Below are 15,578 nucleotides of genomic sequence, written 5' to 3'. Positions count from 1 at the left end.
TTTGCCGACACGTGGCCAACAGTAATGTTTTAATGTTCTTAAACATTCGCACATAAATAAGTGACATAATATTCAGTACTTACTTTTGACAGTTCACTCTTCGGCCGCTCCCTTCTGCCGTATTTTGCGGCAAAATTATCCACACCCACCGCCGCGCTATGGATTGTGGGATATATGGGACCACGAAGCGTGCACCGGACCACGCTTGATATTTGGAGAAATCGACGGCGCATTTGGAGTATGCATTTGAAGTACACTTTGAATTGGGACAGCCGTCGTCGCGTGGCGGTGACGTAATCGCACTTGAAATGCGTACTTCAAGCGTGCAGACCCTGAATTGGGACACAGCCAGAGTCTGCGCAGTAGTGACTTGAGGTGGAGTGACTGTGTAACGCTCCCGCCCACACACCCGCTGGACGTGACCGCAAACACACACCCCTACACTTTTTACGTAGCCCGGCTGCTCGAGTTTTTTTGCTGGTTTACCGCGACTGACGACTCCTTTAATTAAGGTAAATACAACCATGTCACTGTTATAAAAAAGACGCACAGCTGATCATCTTACAGTTCTAAAATCACTCTGTTGTTAATTCGTTTGCTAGATTAGCCGCTAGCATACGCGCTGTGTTGGAGGCTTGTTGTTAGCTAGTTAGCGATGCTACACACCTGCTACTCTAATAGTCTGTGTTATTGAAGGATTCAGCACTTCTTATGTTTGTTTTTATCCATTTTTAGACAGCGATGAGATCATCTGCACACTCTACAGAGGCCCAGAGTTACTGTTAATATCAAAAATATAATGCTGTCCTTTGAGATTTTAACATAAGACTGTGAGTGTAATGGATCTAAAACTGTTTAAATCTTCAGAGCCCTCTACATCCTGGTAACATGGAGACTTTAAAAACATCAGCAGAACGTTTCAGTAGTGTAGTCTAATTTGTTCTTTTCATTTAATAATAGAGTCCATATTATATCAACAGCTACATTCACCCTGGAGAGAAACTAGTGAGGGAGACCATCAGGACCAAGCTGGGTTTCCTGGGTCCAGAGGTTTGGAGAAACTTCTTCCCTTTCTTTCATCACAGCTGTCCTGTGTCAGAAGTTCTGTTGACCGACTGAGAGAGACTTCATTTAAGAAACACCAGGAAGACTGAAGCTCATCGCATAGATCAAGCAGGACTCATGATCTTCACCAGCAGCTCCCTCACAGGGAAATCTTCAGCACTCCTCCGTAGGCCCGATCCAGGAGATGGATAAACCCAGCATTTCATGAACACTGTGATGGAGACCTTTGGTTTGTGTAATGTTATAAATACTCGGATACTCCCCAGAGGCTCCAGACTTTTACATAAAGATATTATATTCAGTCCTGTAGAAAGTTATATATTTAAAAATATATGATCCTCTCTGGTTACTCTGGGATGAATAACTCTGAATCACTTTATGGTAAATAACACACTATCTGCAAAAAACTGTGAAAGAATTCCAGATGACAAGTTTGTAGTTCAACATACAAGTGACGACCTTTGACCTTCATCAGGTTTTATTTAATTGTGAGAAAATCTCATGTGCTCTTCATGCAGCTGAGTACATCAAGTGTTTAAAACGGAAGCAGTGCAGGTCTGAGATCAGCAGCTTTGTGAAACATCAAACTGAGGTCCTGTTAATGCTGATATATAGTGACACAGTTACAGGGACGATTAATCCTTTTGTTTTTATGTCTTTAACTTTATCAATAAAGCTGCAGCTTTCACTACAGCACGTGTGGTACTTTAACCTTTGTACTGTTTTCATCAGTTCATTTTGCAGTTAACATGTGAACATGTTGGATGATCTGTCTGCTGTCACTGGGTGGTGCTGAGGTCTGAATCTGAGGAGAGAGAACAGAACCATCAAACTCAGAAATTTTATCCCTCAAAATTGAAATAAAGCTGATTCTTCTGTCCTCACACACTCAGGATCTGAAGTTCTTCTCTTACATTTTTTCAGTATTACAGTACACTACAGTACTTTAATCCATAGTTCCTGATTAATGAGGAGTTGCTGAAGTACAAGCTTTTAAAAAGGATGTTACTGTCTTTACAGATGTGGCAAGAGACTGAAAACATGCTGTTGTTTGCACATATTTGATATTCAGTTCTGCACAGGAGCTGCAGCAGCGTGCAGCCTGTTGCTTTTACAGAATAATACTTGTAATAAAAGTACAGTAACAGTAATTAGTGACTGAGTAGCCCGGGGCGTTTCTCTTGATTTCTTTAGTAAATTCATTCACCTGCACAGATTAGCTAAACGAACCCCGACAGCCAAGTGCTCATTTTAGCTAGCTAGGTCTCAGGACCTAAGGACGGTAGTTATGGATTAGCTTACAAACACGTTTAACTTACCGAAAAAGTGCAGCGGGGCCTCGGGTCCTTCTGTCGGGTAGTCCAGTTTTCTGAAGAACACCTCAGGCTGTCAGGTTAAAACACTCGGTCGTGTTTTCGTAGTGTAAACGCTGGCCCTCCTCTCAGAGCCTACGCTCTATCTGCTATTCCCGAACAGAGATACGCAAGTTTCTCCGTGACTGCAGCTGCCAGTCAAAGCTGCTATGATGACGTTTCAACCCAATTTAACATCACCGCGGTAGGAATTAGAATCAAACTTATGGGAAAGGAGACCTCTTGGACATCAATCAGCATGATGAGAACTATTGATAACAAAAGAAAGAATCTGTTTTCTACAGTCAATGGCATGGACCCAGTCTCGACGCTGCCTCGAGTGGCCATTAGAAGAAGTGCAGTTTTCATGTGTTTCGCTGAACTGATGGTAACTCAGGCCCTCAGCAGAGCGCCAAGTGAACTCATCTGCCAGCTGTTTGAGGAAATTATCGATCCTTTTAAAGAAGTGAAATATACATTTTAAGGTGTTTTAAAGATTTATGTCCTCAGCAGGAACCAGTGGACTCGAGCCAGACTGCCCAGTGAGAAACAGAATATAAGTGCATTTACCACAGAAACAACCAAATCAAATAAAAACAGTCAACTTCTGCTGCAAACATACATCATGTGGTACAAAAACAGACCATCAAACATGTTCAGACACTACAACTGTCCTTTCACCCTCTTTTCCTGCAGAACTCACGGTACCAGACGTACCAGCGGATGTGGAACTACATGTACTCCAAGCAGCCCAGCGTGTTCGTGAAGAGCACAGAAGAGGGCATCGCCCGCGTCCTCAACTCCAAGTATGCCTTTTTGATGGAGAGCACCATGAACGAGTACTACCGCAGCCTCAACTGCAACCTCACGCAGATTGGAGGACTGCTGGACACCAAAGGATACGGCATCGGCATGCCTCTGGGTGAGGAGGGGGGAGGGGCTAACCGGGTACCACAAGCCAAGGCAGACTGCCCCCTGCTGCTGAGTGCTGGTGTTAAATAACGTGGGATCACTCTGTTCTGCTGTTAGCGAGGTCTCTGACAGCTCAGGTGATCCTGCTTAGCGCACAGTTAGCAGAGTTAATGAAGAGAAGAAGGAACAGATGTTGACAGTGACAGAAAAGACACGAGCAGCTTTCAGGAGAGCCGCCGTCACTCGGTCGGCCTGTTAACACATGAGCATCGAGGCGGCGGCGTCCACCGAGGACAGGGAGCAATTAGCTGTAAATGAAGGAGAATCAGGAGTCAGTTTCATTTTTACGTTCCCTCTCTCAAAGTTTAACTCAACGACCAACACATCAATAAAACACAACATCCTCAGCGAGTCACATGACAGTCAGGTGGTTTGATATCCACTCAGGGATGATCTGATATCGTCGTGTTGGTGTTGTTCCCAGATCATCATGAAAATGTTGTTCCAGGTTCAACATTGCAAGTGACCAATCACATTGTTGTGACATTATTCTTTTGCGCACCAAGCCATTCATGCATTTATGAAATTACAATGTTGCAAGGACAATATCAGTTCTGCTTACCGTTTATTAAAGGGTCAGGGTCAGGGTCCGTTGATCGGTGGACAGAGGCGGTTTCTCGCAGCTTAAGTACAGTTTTTTGTTTTATGGCGGTTTTTCCCGAAGTCGCAAAAGTATGACGTCACAACATTCTGATTGGTCACTTGCAATGTTGCTCCTGGAACAACATTTAGTATGTTGATCTGGGAACAACACCAACACGACGATATCAGATCATGCATCCGCTCAGAGTCCAGAGACACCAACGAGCGGCACATTTTTCCCACAACACATGAGAGCACGACAGCGTGCTGTGCAGGAGTGAAGAAGGAGCTGAGTTTGGCTGTACGACAGGAGCAGGCAGAATCATGTCCACATGGGACTCAGGCGCTGTCGGCCAAAACCGCACACGGCCCAGACTCAAGAGTTTGTAGCACAGCGACGAGCTGATCGCACGTTTGAAAAGAATCAGTCAGGACTGAATCCTAGTAAAAGCATCTCAGCAACCAAATTACAAATAAACTGTCATCCTGAGGTGTTTTATGTTGTAAGGTAGGCCCTACAATAATACAGAAAACCCCCAACAGTCAGACAACCTGTGAACAAGCACCTGGCAACAGTGGGAAGGAAAAAACCCCCTGATGACAGGAGGAAAGATTAGAGGTGAGGGGAACAGGAGAGGTCAGATTATATAAATAATATCTGATATGAAGCATCCTGGACTCTGAGCGTAGGTCAGGGTCAGGATGATGTCATCACGTGAATTTTATTGATTAAAATATTGGAATGGAGGGTTATAAATGTGACTTTAATGATCACAACTCGAGGTGGAAGAAGGACAACTGTGTGGAAACAGAATTTTAAACATCGATCGTTGGTTTGGACGAGAGAAACAAACCATTCGATGAGTTTTATCCAAAGAGGAGTGATGTTTCCAGAACAGCCAGCCTGCAGTTTACTGAGGAACAAACAGGAAGCGTGTCAGGACGTTTCAAATGTAAAAAACCCAAAACGTGGGCGTGTCATTGTTTCATCTTCCATTACATTTTACCGTGAGACTCGCTCACTGCCGCTTTATGAGAGTCGCTCTGTGATGGACTAATGAGAGGATGACTGGACGAGCGATGGACGTGAGCTCGTTTACGGCCACCCAGGACAAAATATTAATGTTGCTGCTGTAAAGTGAGCTGATATGTACTCAGTAGCTCATAGTTTAACTGTACAGCTCCTCGGCCATCGCAGACTTTCCACCTATGGAGTCACTGGGTAGATAGACCTGTTGCTGCTGGCCGGCTCCTCCACACAGATGTATATATTACATATACATAGATATACATGAATCAGCACAATCCTCATGAAAGACGAGATATCGGGAAAAGACATTTTTATTCACCTCAAGGTGTGAAAGCTGTCAGAGTATAAGGCGGGCCGGGATCGGACCAGCACCTCCAGCTGGAGCCGACACCCCCGGCGCCTTACACTGCGGGTGGTGTAAGGGAGACACTACTCATACTGCGTGACCCAGCGCGATTCCTGCTGGTCCATTCAGTTCTGCAGCACAACTATCCAAAACAAAATACTTTTAATTTGAAAGACTTGGCACTTCCTTTTGCCAGAGGGATGAATGTTGTGAACACGCTGTGTGCAAAATATTTCATTTTAAAGAACCTTTAATGGGCACAAATGCTGAAATCGGATCCTCAGAATAATAAATGCTCCTCATAAAGCAGTGAAAATGTCAGCGCTGCTCATCCATCAATGTCTGTAAAACAAATATGTTTCATCTAATCTGAAGCTTCTACCATCACAGCCGGTTTCATGTGTTTCAGCACCAAAGCTTCACTTTTCCTTCTGATGAGCAGCAAACGAGCTCTCTGCTAAAGGCTGTGCACCTGATTGAATAACATACAGAAGCCTCTACTGCCATCCAGTGGTCAAAAATAATACTGCTGTAGAACTGGGTTGCTGTAGTTTAAAAATAGATAAACATGTGGTGGTGCAGCCGTTTATTGTTCTTATTAAATTATTGCCTTTTTGTTTGATGATGAAAGCAAACAATCTTTGTTTTTCCTTTAATCTACATCAGCTTCTCGCTTTCATGGCCTCAGGGCAGGTTTAAAGTGTCAGCTGAACCATGACACAGTTAAATGTGACTGGATTGGTCAGCTCCACACCCACAGTCTGTGGCTTTGGATCTTGAATCTGCCCCTCGCCCCTGCTGTTTGCCCGAGAGACCCTACAGGAGCAAAATGCTGTGGCGGCGTGGCTGCAGGGCTCGGTCGGGTTCCCCCGTCACCACGATAAGGAACAGAGCAAATACGTACAGCACCGAGCTGAAAAACAAAGTAGTGAGAGCTATCAAGGAAGCTGTGTCCATCTTGTCTTTACAGTCTATACTTTGCGTATTGTCCCTTAAGCCAATCAAAGCGACCTCTGCTGACCCACGGCTGCAGAAACAGCTGCAGTGACGGCGTGCATGGTTCAGTTAGTGTGTGTCTGCTGGTAAGTGTCAGCCTGCAAGCTGTCAATAAATCTTTACTGAGGATTGAACATGAGTCTGTTCAGTAAACAACCTGCAGTCTGGAGAGATTAGGGGATTACATCGTGCTGCCGCACAGGTTCCCGTCCGGAGCTCCGGTGTCTCCGCTCGCTGCCTGCAACGCATCTGGAGCTCAGGTGGAAACGAGACTGCGAACAGCAGCAGCGCGTTTGACTTGTATAAAAGGTGCAGCTGCTCGTGTCATCGTTGTGTTGCTGTTTATGAGAACACGTTAAAAACCCCACAGAGCAGCAGAGCGCGCCGCCTCCTCCACATCAGCACGTTTACCTGATGACCGGTGAGCAGGTGAGCTCCGCCGTTAGAACCAGCCCTCTGTTTTCATCCACAGCCCACCTGAGACTGGATTTGTCTCATCGCCTTTGAAAGAGGAAGACCAGCCATCAGCTCGTCTTTAAAGCCACTTTAGTGCATCAGGACGCGGCGACACTGAGTGCAGCTACGTGCAGCCTGGTTGGTTCCCACAGACGTGAAACAGAAATCCACAGACTCTGAAAGCAGTGCAGAACGGTGGCCTCGTCTTGTGTGGTCATGCAAGCATGATTCGATAAACCCATAAACAGTTTCATCCATCCACAGGCGCTTCTGATCTGTGCAGGCTCTGAAAGCTCACCAATGCAGGGCAGTGTTAGACATCACACGCCTGACAGCTGGAAGTGGACTCAGGTGGTGTGTGTGTCAGGCAGACAGAGGCTTAGATCAGTCTCGGGTTGGTGGTTGGTGCCAAGGTTTAGCTCACTTTAATCCAGCAGCAGCTTTAGGATGAGCTCAGTCTGAGTCTGCTCAGGCGTGTTTGTGACACGCGTGTTGGCGGCCGTCCGATTGTTTCCGGGTGGCGCCTCAAAGCACCATGAGGTGACCGTTGGTGGGATTTGGTGCTTTATAAATAAAACTACAGTAAACTGTACGTCTGTGATGGCATACAGGCTGTGTCCAGGAGTGCATCTGAAGGAAACTACTTCCTGTTTGGAAGTAGTTTCATGTGTGTCTTTAGATGTTGAATATGACTTCTGTTCTTCGTCAGGCTCTCCGTACAGAGACGAGATCACTCTGGGAATCCTGCAGCTGCAGGAGAGCAACAGGCTGGAGATCCTGAAGAGACGCTGGTGGGAGGGAGGACAGTGCCCCAAAGAGGAGGATCACAGGGCCAAAGGTCAGTGTCACCGTAACGTAATCATTTAACGTAAAAACGTCATTTCCTGTTTCTGTTTGATGGAAAGATTCAAGGACACAGCCGTGCTCGTCCCTCATGTCAGTGAAGTCTTACCATGATGACACGAGACGTAAACAGGAACTTTTTATCAGGCGTCTCATTTCCTGTGCCCGCCTGTCTTTTCCTCATTGATGAGTTTGTCCTCCAACTCCACATTTTATGGTGTCAACCTTGTGGGGACAGAAATCCTGGTCCCCACCAGGTTGATGACATGATTTCTCTCTCAAAATGTGGTTTTGGTGTCAGGATTACAGGTAGGTTAGGGTAAGCAGCTGGGAAAGCATTATGTCAATGGGATGTCCCTCTGTGTGTGTGTGTGTGCTGGCTCGTAGTTTGTGTTAAAGATGCTGACACGTGTGTAATCGCTGCCTCAGCCCTGAATCTTCAAACGTGTCGTGCTCGTCTCAGGGCTGAAGGATTTCCCAGCCCACGCTCTCTGTGAGTTAGCTTTGCTGACATGTTACAGTTTTCCATGCAAACTATGAAGAACCGCAGCGATCTGCCATCAGAGCAGATTTTTGGTGAAGGTGAACCAGCGCCGGACTCGTTTTTCCATTGGCGACCGTCAGCTGTTTCTTCATGTGAAGAACAGCAGACGTGCTGCTGCAGCTTGAGCGCTGACACAGGTGCTGCTGGCAGTGTGACGACCTGACACATGAAAGAGTTACACTTTGGTAATACTGATGGTGTGTTTGGCACAGGCGTCAGGAGCATCTCGTCCCACAGGGAGAGGAAAAGGCTTTGAGGATCTGTGCGAGCGTCCTTATGTTCAGCGTCTCGGTCCTGAGCAGTGACCCCACTGTGGAAAGCAGGTGACGCTGAGCCTCGGTGGGATGGCCGGTGTAGATAACGGTTGTTTTAAGCCTGGCCTGTTGTTGCTGATGGAGAGCACGCTGTGCTTGGAAACAACCCTCAGGCTGGTAGACGGGTGTAGGTGAATCGATCTGAGATGTGTCCATCGCTGCGTTTCAGGGCTCGGCATGGAGAACATCGGCGGGATCTTCGTTGTTCTGATTTGCGGCCTCATCATCGCCGTCTTCGTGGCCATCATGGAGTTTGTGTGGTCGACACGCCGCACCGCCGAGACAGACGAGGTACACCATCACACACACACACACGCTGGTTCTCCAGAGTAAACAGTACTTGTGTTTTTAAACCTGGTGTGTCGGCATTAGCACTGCCTTAGGTGTTCTCGGTTCTCCTCACTATGACGGTTCCTAATGGTCATAGATGGGAATTTTTATAATAGGAATTTAGGAGAAAAGGGGCGTGTCTTAAGAGAAGCTGAAGGTCAGACACATTCGGAGCGAGGAAGAGTTGAAGCTTTCTCCACACATCAGCCCTGTGAGCTCACTCTGTTGCCCTGACCTTCATTTGCTCCTCATTTATCTGTCGTTTGTTTGACTTTCTGCTCAGGCTGTTTATAAAGCAGCAGATTGTAGGACAGACACACACACACACAGACACAGACACACACACAGTCTGCAGAGCATCTGCACACTGATACAAACGTGTGCTCAGAGAGGTCACGAACTCTCTCTTTGCCTGCAGACATCAGCTCACACACTTTGTATGACAAGAGCAAAATCGTGAGGTCATTTAAAAACTTCCATCAGCAGATTACAAATATTTAAAAGAATAAAAAGATGCATCTGAGCAGTGGAGGGGCAGAGAACCACCAGCAGCCATCAACATGAGACTGAAAAACACATTTACTCTGAAGTTTTTTCACCTGCTAACACAATGAGCTGCTGCTGCCACCTGCTGGTGATACACCTACACCTCCACAAGGTCAAGTTTATTTATATAGCACATTTCCAAACAATCAATCCTGTGCAAAGTTCTTAACAATGTAAAATCTCACTAAAACAAATGAAATGTAAAGCAATGATGCAGTAAAATATAGAAAAAACAAATAAATAATAAAATAAGTCAATAAAAACAACTAAAACAACAACTAAAACCAAAATGTTTGGGTCAAAGTGTCATGGTTAGGCTGTGTGTAGGCAGGATGAGGACCCAAACGCAAACTCACAGGAAAACAGGACTGAACTCAAAATACAGCTTTATTGCTGACAAAAGATAATAGCGATACAAAATAACATGAAACTAAACTGGGAAGTACTAAGGTAACTGACTTACGAGGAAACACACGGAGGGGCACACAGTCATGAGGGAGAACGCGACACAGAACTGAGGGAGACACAGACATAAATACACAGAGGGTTAACGAGGGAAGTGGGAGCACACGGGGAACACAGGTGACACTGATAATCATAACAAGACACAGCAGGAGTGAACGCAACACTGACGGGAGACTGACAAAGTAAAACAGGAAGTACAGAGGTTCAGACAGGAGGAGAGAGAGAGCACAGACATAACGGGCTGGGTAAAACATGGAATAAAACACAAGGAGAGACGAGGGCTCACAGATACACAGAGGGCACACAGGGGGTAAGAGTCACAAGGGGAAAAACACATAAGGAACAACGTAACAGAGCAACTCAGGAAGCATGGCCTAAATAAGGAACAAAATACATAAAAACTAAGAATACTGGGCCAACGTGCCCCAGGACCATGACACAAAGTGTTTGTGCAGATCTAATATTTAAGGGAAGACTATTCCAAAGTCTGTGACCTGCCACAGAGAAGGCTCTGTCACCACCAGATGTTTAGTCCATGGATAGGATGGTTTTAAACTGGACCTCATGGTTTTCTCTGGAGCATAAATAAATAGCAGCTCAGACAGCTGAGAAGGGGCTCGGCCGGTAAGTGGCTTAAAAACAAAAAGTAAGAGTTTAAATTGGTTCCTGTAAGGATCAGGGAGCCAGTGTGGAGAGGCTAAAACTGGGGTTACATGCTCCTAACGTTTAGTGCCAGTTAGCAGACGAGCAGCTGCATTTTGGACCAGCTGGAGACGATAAATAGAGGCCTGGTCCAGACCAACGTACCAAGAGTTGCAGTAGTCCAGTCTGCAGCTCCAGGTCCAGTGCTACTTGTTATTCCCAGCAGCTGACAGACAGAGTGGGGAATAAAATCTAATCCAACACTCAGAGATCAGAAAGTTCTTCATACGGAGTCTGATCTGAGTGAGAGCGGGTTAAAGTGAACACATGTGAAGCTCCAGGGTGTAGCTGAGGTTTGGGGGCCTCCATCAGAGTGTGAAGGGTGTAGCTGAGTGCCTTTGCTCTCTCTCTCTCAGGTTTCTGTCTGTCAGGAGATGCTGACGGAGTTCCGGAATGCCGTATCCTGTAAGAAGAATTCCAGATCCCGTCGCCGCCGGCCCCTGACCAGCACTGGGGGCGGAGTCCTACGTCACCCGTCCCGCCTGGCTCTGGCCGGTCCCCGCCCCATCCGTCTGATTCGTGAGATGCGTCTCAGCAACGGGAAGCTGTACAGTGGCGCCGGCCCAATGACGGGCGGGTTGGCAGGGGTCGGGGAGGGATGGGAGGATGCCCCGATCTGGGCCCGGGGCCACAGAGGCTCCTGGAGGACACGCTGGGCACCAACACCTCTACCGCTACCCCCCTCCTGCGTCTGCCCTGGTGGCTCCGCCCGCCCCCCGCGCAGCTTCCTGCAGGCCTGCAGTCACGTACGCATCTGCCAGGAGTGCCGGCGGATCCAGAGCCTGCGACCGGCCACGCTTACCCCACCCCCACCCCCTCCACCCTCCTCGTCCTCCTCTGCCTCCTCCTGCTCCCGGGTCCCGCCCTCAGTGGCGATGACAGGCCTTCACCCCCGGCACAGCGCCCATCATCATCTCCATTATCACCACGGCTCCATGTCGCTGCCCCGCCTTCCGCCGCCCCTCCCCCGATGCCGACGGACAGAGCTGACAGCGACGGGGGAGTGGCGAGCCCGCAGCGGTCTAAAAACAAACCTGTGCCCCCGCCCCGGCCACTGCCCCCCACCAAGACCCCGACACACCCACCGACAGACTTACTCAGCGGGCACGACTGAGCCTAAGGATGCTGTCTGTGGGGTCAAAGGTCACAAACTACTCATTGACCCCAAAGCTGTCTTGGTCTAAACTGGCCCTTCAGCAGGGGTCGATGGAGGAAACCATTCTGACCCCTTTGTGGGGGTCATCCAGTAAAACAACGACACGTCAGTGGAGTGTACCAAACCTTTACGGGGGGGGCGGATTGACCCGCTCTGAGGATGAAGGACTACTCGCGGACTCTTTACCTTTTGGATTAAACCAGATTATCTGTCACACGGCAGACAAACAGGAAGTGACTCTCTGAGGCCGACGCACCCTCAGCCAATCATCTCGCTCCAAGCCGAGCAACAAGGACTCCGACTGAGGTTTGATACTGATCCAGGCGTTTTGTATAGACAAAACGCTACAGACACACACACAGACACACACACTCACACACACAAAGTGGAGAAGAAAAACTAAGTTTGTGGTTGTATTTTCTGTCCTGTTGTCCAATCAGAGGAGCCTTTCCTCCTCCTCGTCCCGATCCTGAAGCTGATGTCACAGCGATCTGATCGCCGAGTTGTCTCATTTCTAAAGGTCACCTGTCAGCTGCCGGCGGCGCTGAGCTCCATCACCGAATAATTTGGACCTGCTGTACAAAAAAAACAACCTGCTGACTTTTTCCCTTTTTCACTATGAAATGAACGAACAGCAGTTTGTTTATGTGTTTGTTTTACAGTTGTTACACACATCTGTATTTGTAATCATTTTATCATTTAATAATCTTATTTGTATTTTATATTTTTTTCACTTTTGCCTTTTTATATTTATATTTTATTTTATTTTTTGTTATTATTTTTTTCCTTTTTATAAAAAAGATAATTTAAAGTAACAATTACAAAATATATAATTATAGTTTGTTGACATGCAGGAAGTGAAGCAGCAGCGGAGGACAAAACGCGCGTGTGTGTGTGTGTGTGTGTGTGTGTGTGTGCGTGTGTGTGCGTGTGTGTGTGTGTGTGTGTGCGCGTGTGTGTGTGCGCGCCTGTGTGTGTGTGTTTCCTGATGTTTTCAGTTTTCCCCTCAGATCAGCAGGACACAGAGGACAGATGGATGTTATTGATTCTCTTGTTATCATTATTATTATTATTGATATCGACTTGTGGGGTGACTGTAGGAGGGGTGCTGCCCTCTGATGTTCAATATATAGACTCATGTTTGGAATAAATAAATAAAAAACTGAAAGGTGCGTTGAGGTGGCCCGGGTGGAGGAAGTGAAGGTGGGGTTGGGCTGCTGGTCATGGAGCAGCACACAGGGTTTGTTTTGTTGTTTGATTTCCAATATTCCATGTTTTTGTGATCAGCTGTTTGTTCAGAACTCGAGGGATGGGGAATTATTTTGACACAGTTTAGGAATGTTCTATGGACGCACACATCAAGTGTAACAGCAGCCACGGATGCAGCGTGAGCCGGGTGGAGGAGGTGAAGGTGGAGTTTGGCTGCTGGAGCCGAGCGTCTTTCTTTCAGCTTTAACTCTAATCCTGCATTTTTATTTTATTTGTGCGCGTTCTCCATCAAAGCCTGAACCCAGTGCAGTGGCGTGTCCAGCAGGGTGGCCTGGGGGGCACAGGCCACCCCCCCCCAACCAGACTGGCCACCCCAGGTGCCACCCCGGAGCTAAAACAATAAAATTCAATCAAATATCAAAGTACGACTATGTTTTCACAGTGAAGCTCAGATATCCGAGTGTAAGTGAATGCAGCATCGGCTTCTGCACTATGAGCATCACGTTAGCAAAGGAAGGAGAGCCAAGCACGAAAGACGGCACCGCAGAAAACAATTTTTCAGCGAAAAAAAAGGAGGAGAGAATAAATGTCCCAGTAAGTAATATTAAGTTTGTTGAGTTCAGTAAACTTCGGTGAAATTAGAATACCAAGGAAAAAATAACACTTAAAGAATTATTGCAACCAGAGAATATTTCAGACAGTAGGCTACTGGGGGGAGCTAGCATAAGAGTCATGAGTTATAAGATATAATCCAAGTCGTAACATTGCTGTATGGAGCTGCAGATTTGGTTGCAGGTTAACATAGCTGGACTGGCCATTGGGCATACCGGGCATTTGCCCGTGACTTTTTTTTTTTTGTAACGGCATGAACAATGAGAGGTGGGGGATGCGCCAGATGCTGGCCGATGTGTAAAAAAAACTCAGTTGTTTGGTGGTGGCTGTGGCGGAGCTTCCACGGAGGCCAGCAGGTGGATGAGGGAGGGGGAGGCAGGAGGAGCAGAGACCCGAGGCGGCCGCCGGTCCGAGTGTCAGGTGAACTGAACTTCAGGTAAGAAGTTATGACCTGCAGTCTATCTGGGTCAGATATAAACCAAGTTTAGGTGGAGTTTATTTCCATTGTGCTGACTTTTAGCACAATGTAAATTGTAACTATAACAATGTAACAAATATAACAATGTAAATTGTTATTGTAACTGACTCAGTCAGTTACAATAACTTGTACTGCGTACTAGCTAGCATGACAGAGTTTCTATACAGCTGGGTGGGTGCTGTGATGTTACTGATAGTGAACTTTATTTTATTCATAAGGTTAGTTTGTAGAGTTGCCAACCGTCCCGTACAAACGGAATCGTCCCACATTCAGAGAAGATATTACGCATTTCGTATTGAGCTGAGAAGAGACACAGTTTGTCCCGGACTTCAGCTAGAATGAAGAAAGACACAAAGCTGGAGTTAATCTGTCGTTACGCTGCACAGCTGCCTCTTCTCCTCTCATTCTCTCCCCTCCCTCTCCTGTTTCTACTTCAATCATGAAACTGATCAATGATCAGCTGATCGGCTTTTCTCTCTTGTTTGTTTATCGCCCACTTTGCGCCAGAAAGAGGAAACCAGCGGATGTCGCGCTAAACAACAGCAGCACGTTTAAGCTTGATCAGCTGTTGTTAGAATTTATTTAATATTAATTTCTAGTATCAGCTGATGTTTGCTGGAGCCACAGCTGTAAAGCTGCTGGTCATGATATCAGTTTGGATATGTGGTGAGAGGGAAACATGCAGATGAAACCAGGAGATGTCCTTACTGAATCATCAGAGCTGAACAGGTGATGGAGAAACAGGTTTACCTTTTAGGTGACATGAATGAGTTGAAGGGAAGTTATGAACTGTTTCTGAGAGACAAATAACACCAGGATCCTTTTCTACGTAGCTGACAGCTGGTAACTGTGCAGGGGCGGGTCTAGCAAAGTTATGCCAGGGGGGCAGGTAGGGCATTAACAGGGAAAGGGGGGCACAAAGAAATACTTTTCTTTATTATTCTCATTTAAAATGTCTCGCTTTTAATAAATAATTATCTGAATCTTGCGAACAAAGTTTTTATCTGACGTAAAATGTATAGAAATCATACATAAACCAACAAGACGGTGTACATCACTGTCACAACAGCGTTTGTCTTCATTCAAAGGCTTTATGGCTTTAATACCTGGTGGGCCGGTCTCTGGTCAAAATGCCCAATTTTTTGTCCCAGTCCAGCCCTGCAGGTTAATACTGGCAGTGTCACCATGCCAGCTGACTGTATTTCATCATCAGCCAGTGTTATTCTTGTTTGTAGAATGTTTTTTTTAACATTATCTGCCAATTACATCTGCCACCCTTCTCCAAATCTGTGCCCCTACCTGGCCCCCCCAACAAAAATTTTCTAGACACGCCACTGACCCAGCGGAGAGCGTCTGTGATCAAAAATCAGGTCTGTCACATGTGACGGGACCGAAATCACCTCTGACACTGTTCGTGTGAAATTGTTAAATCATTCATGAAGACACCTGCAGGGATGCTGCAGTAACAGAGTGCAGCCAGCAGAGGGCGGTGCAGACTAAGGAAACCCACACCACAGCAAAGGCAGGTGTGTTCACATCAGCAGGTAAGAATTTGAAAGCTGGAGCGAGTCTGTCTTTAG

The 15,578-nt window shown here is 46.7% G+C and overlaps 1 protein-coding gene across 2 annotated transcripts in view; it reads left to right on the top strand.

The window, feature by feature from the left end:
- The window catches only part of LOC100704734 (glutamate receptor ionotropic, kainate 5), a 218,909-nt gene extending 206,042 nt beyond the window's left edge, over positions 1-12,867 (top strand). The window contains exons 18-22 of one of the 2 annotated variants that reach the window (XR_003215784.1): positions 3,114-3,339; positions 7,509-7,637; positions 8,670-8,791; positions 10,900-12,005; positions 12,140-12,867. Coding sequence is in view for 1 of the 2 variants with exons in the window: in XM_019350475.2 (XP_019206020.1) it covers positions 3,114-3,339; positions 7,509-7,637; positions 8,670-8,791; positions 10,900-11,727 (1,305 nt within the window). In the remaining variant the exon portion in view is untranslated. Of the gene's footprint in view, positions 1-3,113; positions 3,340-7,508; positions 7,638-8,669; positions 8,792-10,899 lie in introns of both variants that reach the window. The other variant, XM_019350475.2, reaches the window with a different exon arrangement.
- The last annotated feature ends 2,711 nt before the right edge of the window (positions 12,868-15,578 follow it).

Source organism: Oreochromis niloticus, linkage group LG22 (assembly GCF_001858045.2).
Source record: "Oreochromis niloticus isolate F11D_XX linkage group LG22, O_niloticus_UMD_NMBU, whole genome shotgun sequence".
Lineage (NCBI taxonomy): Eukaryota > Metazoa > Chordata > Actinopteri > Cichliformes > Cichlidae > Oreochromis > Oreochromis niloticus.
The sequence above is the reverse complement of the archived record's forward strand: the minus strand, read 5'-3'. Positions and strand labels throughout refer to the sequence as shown.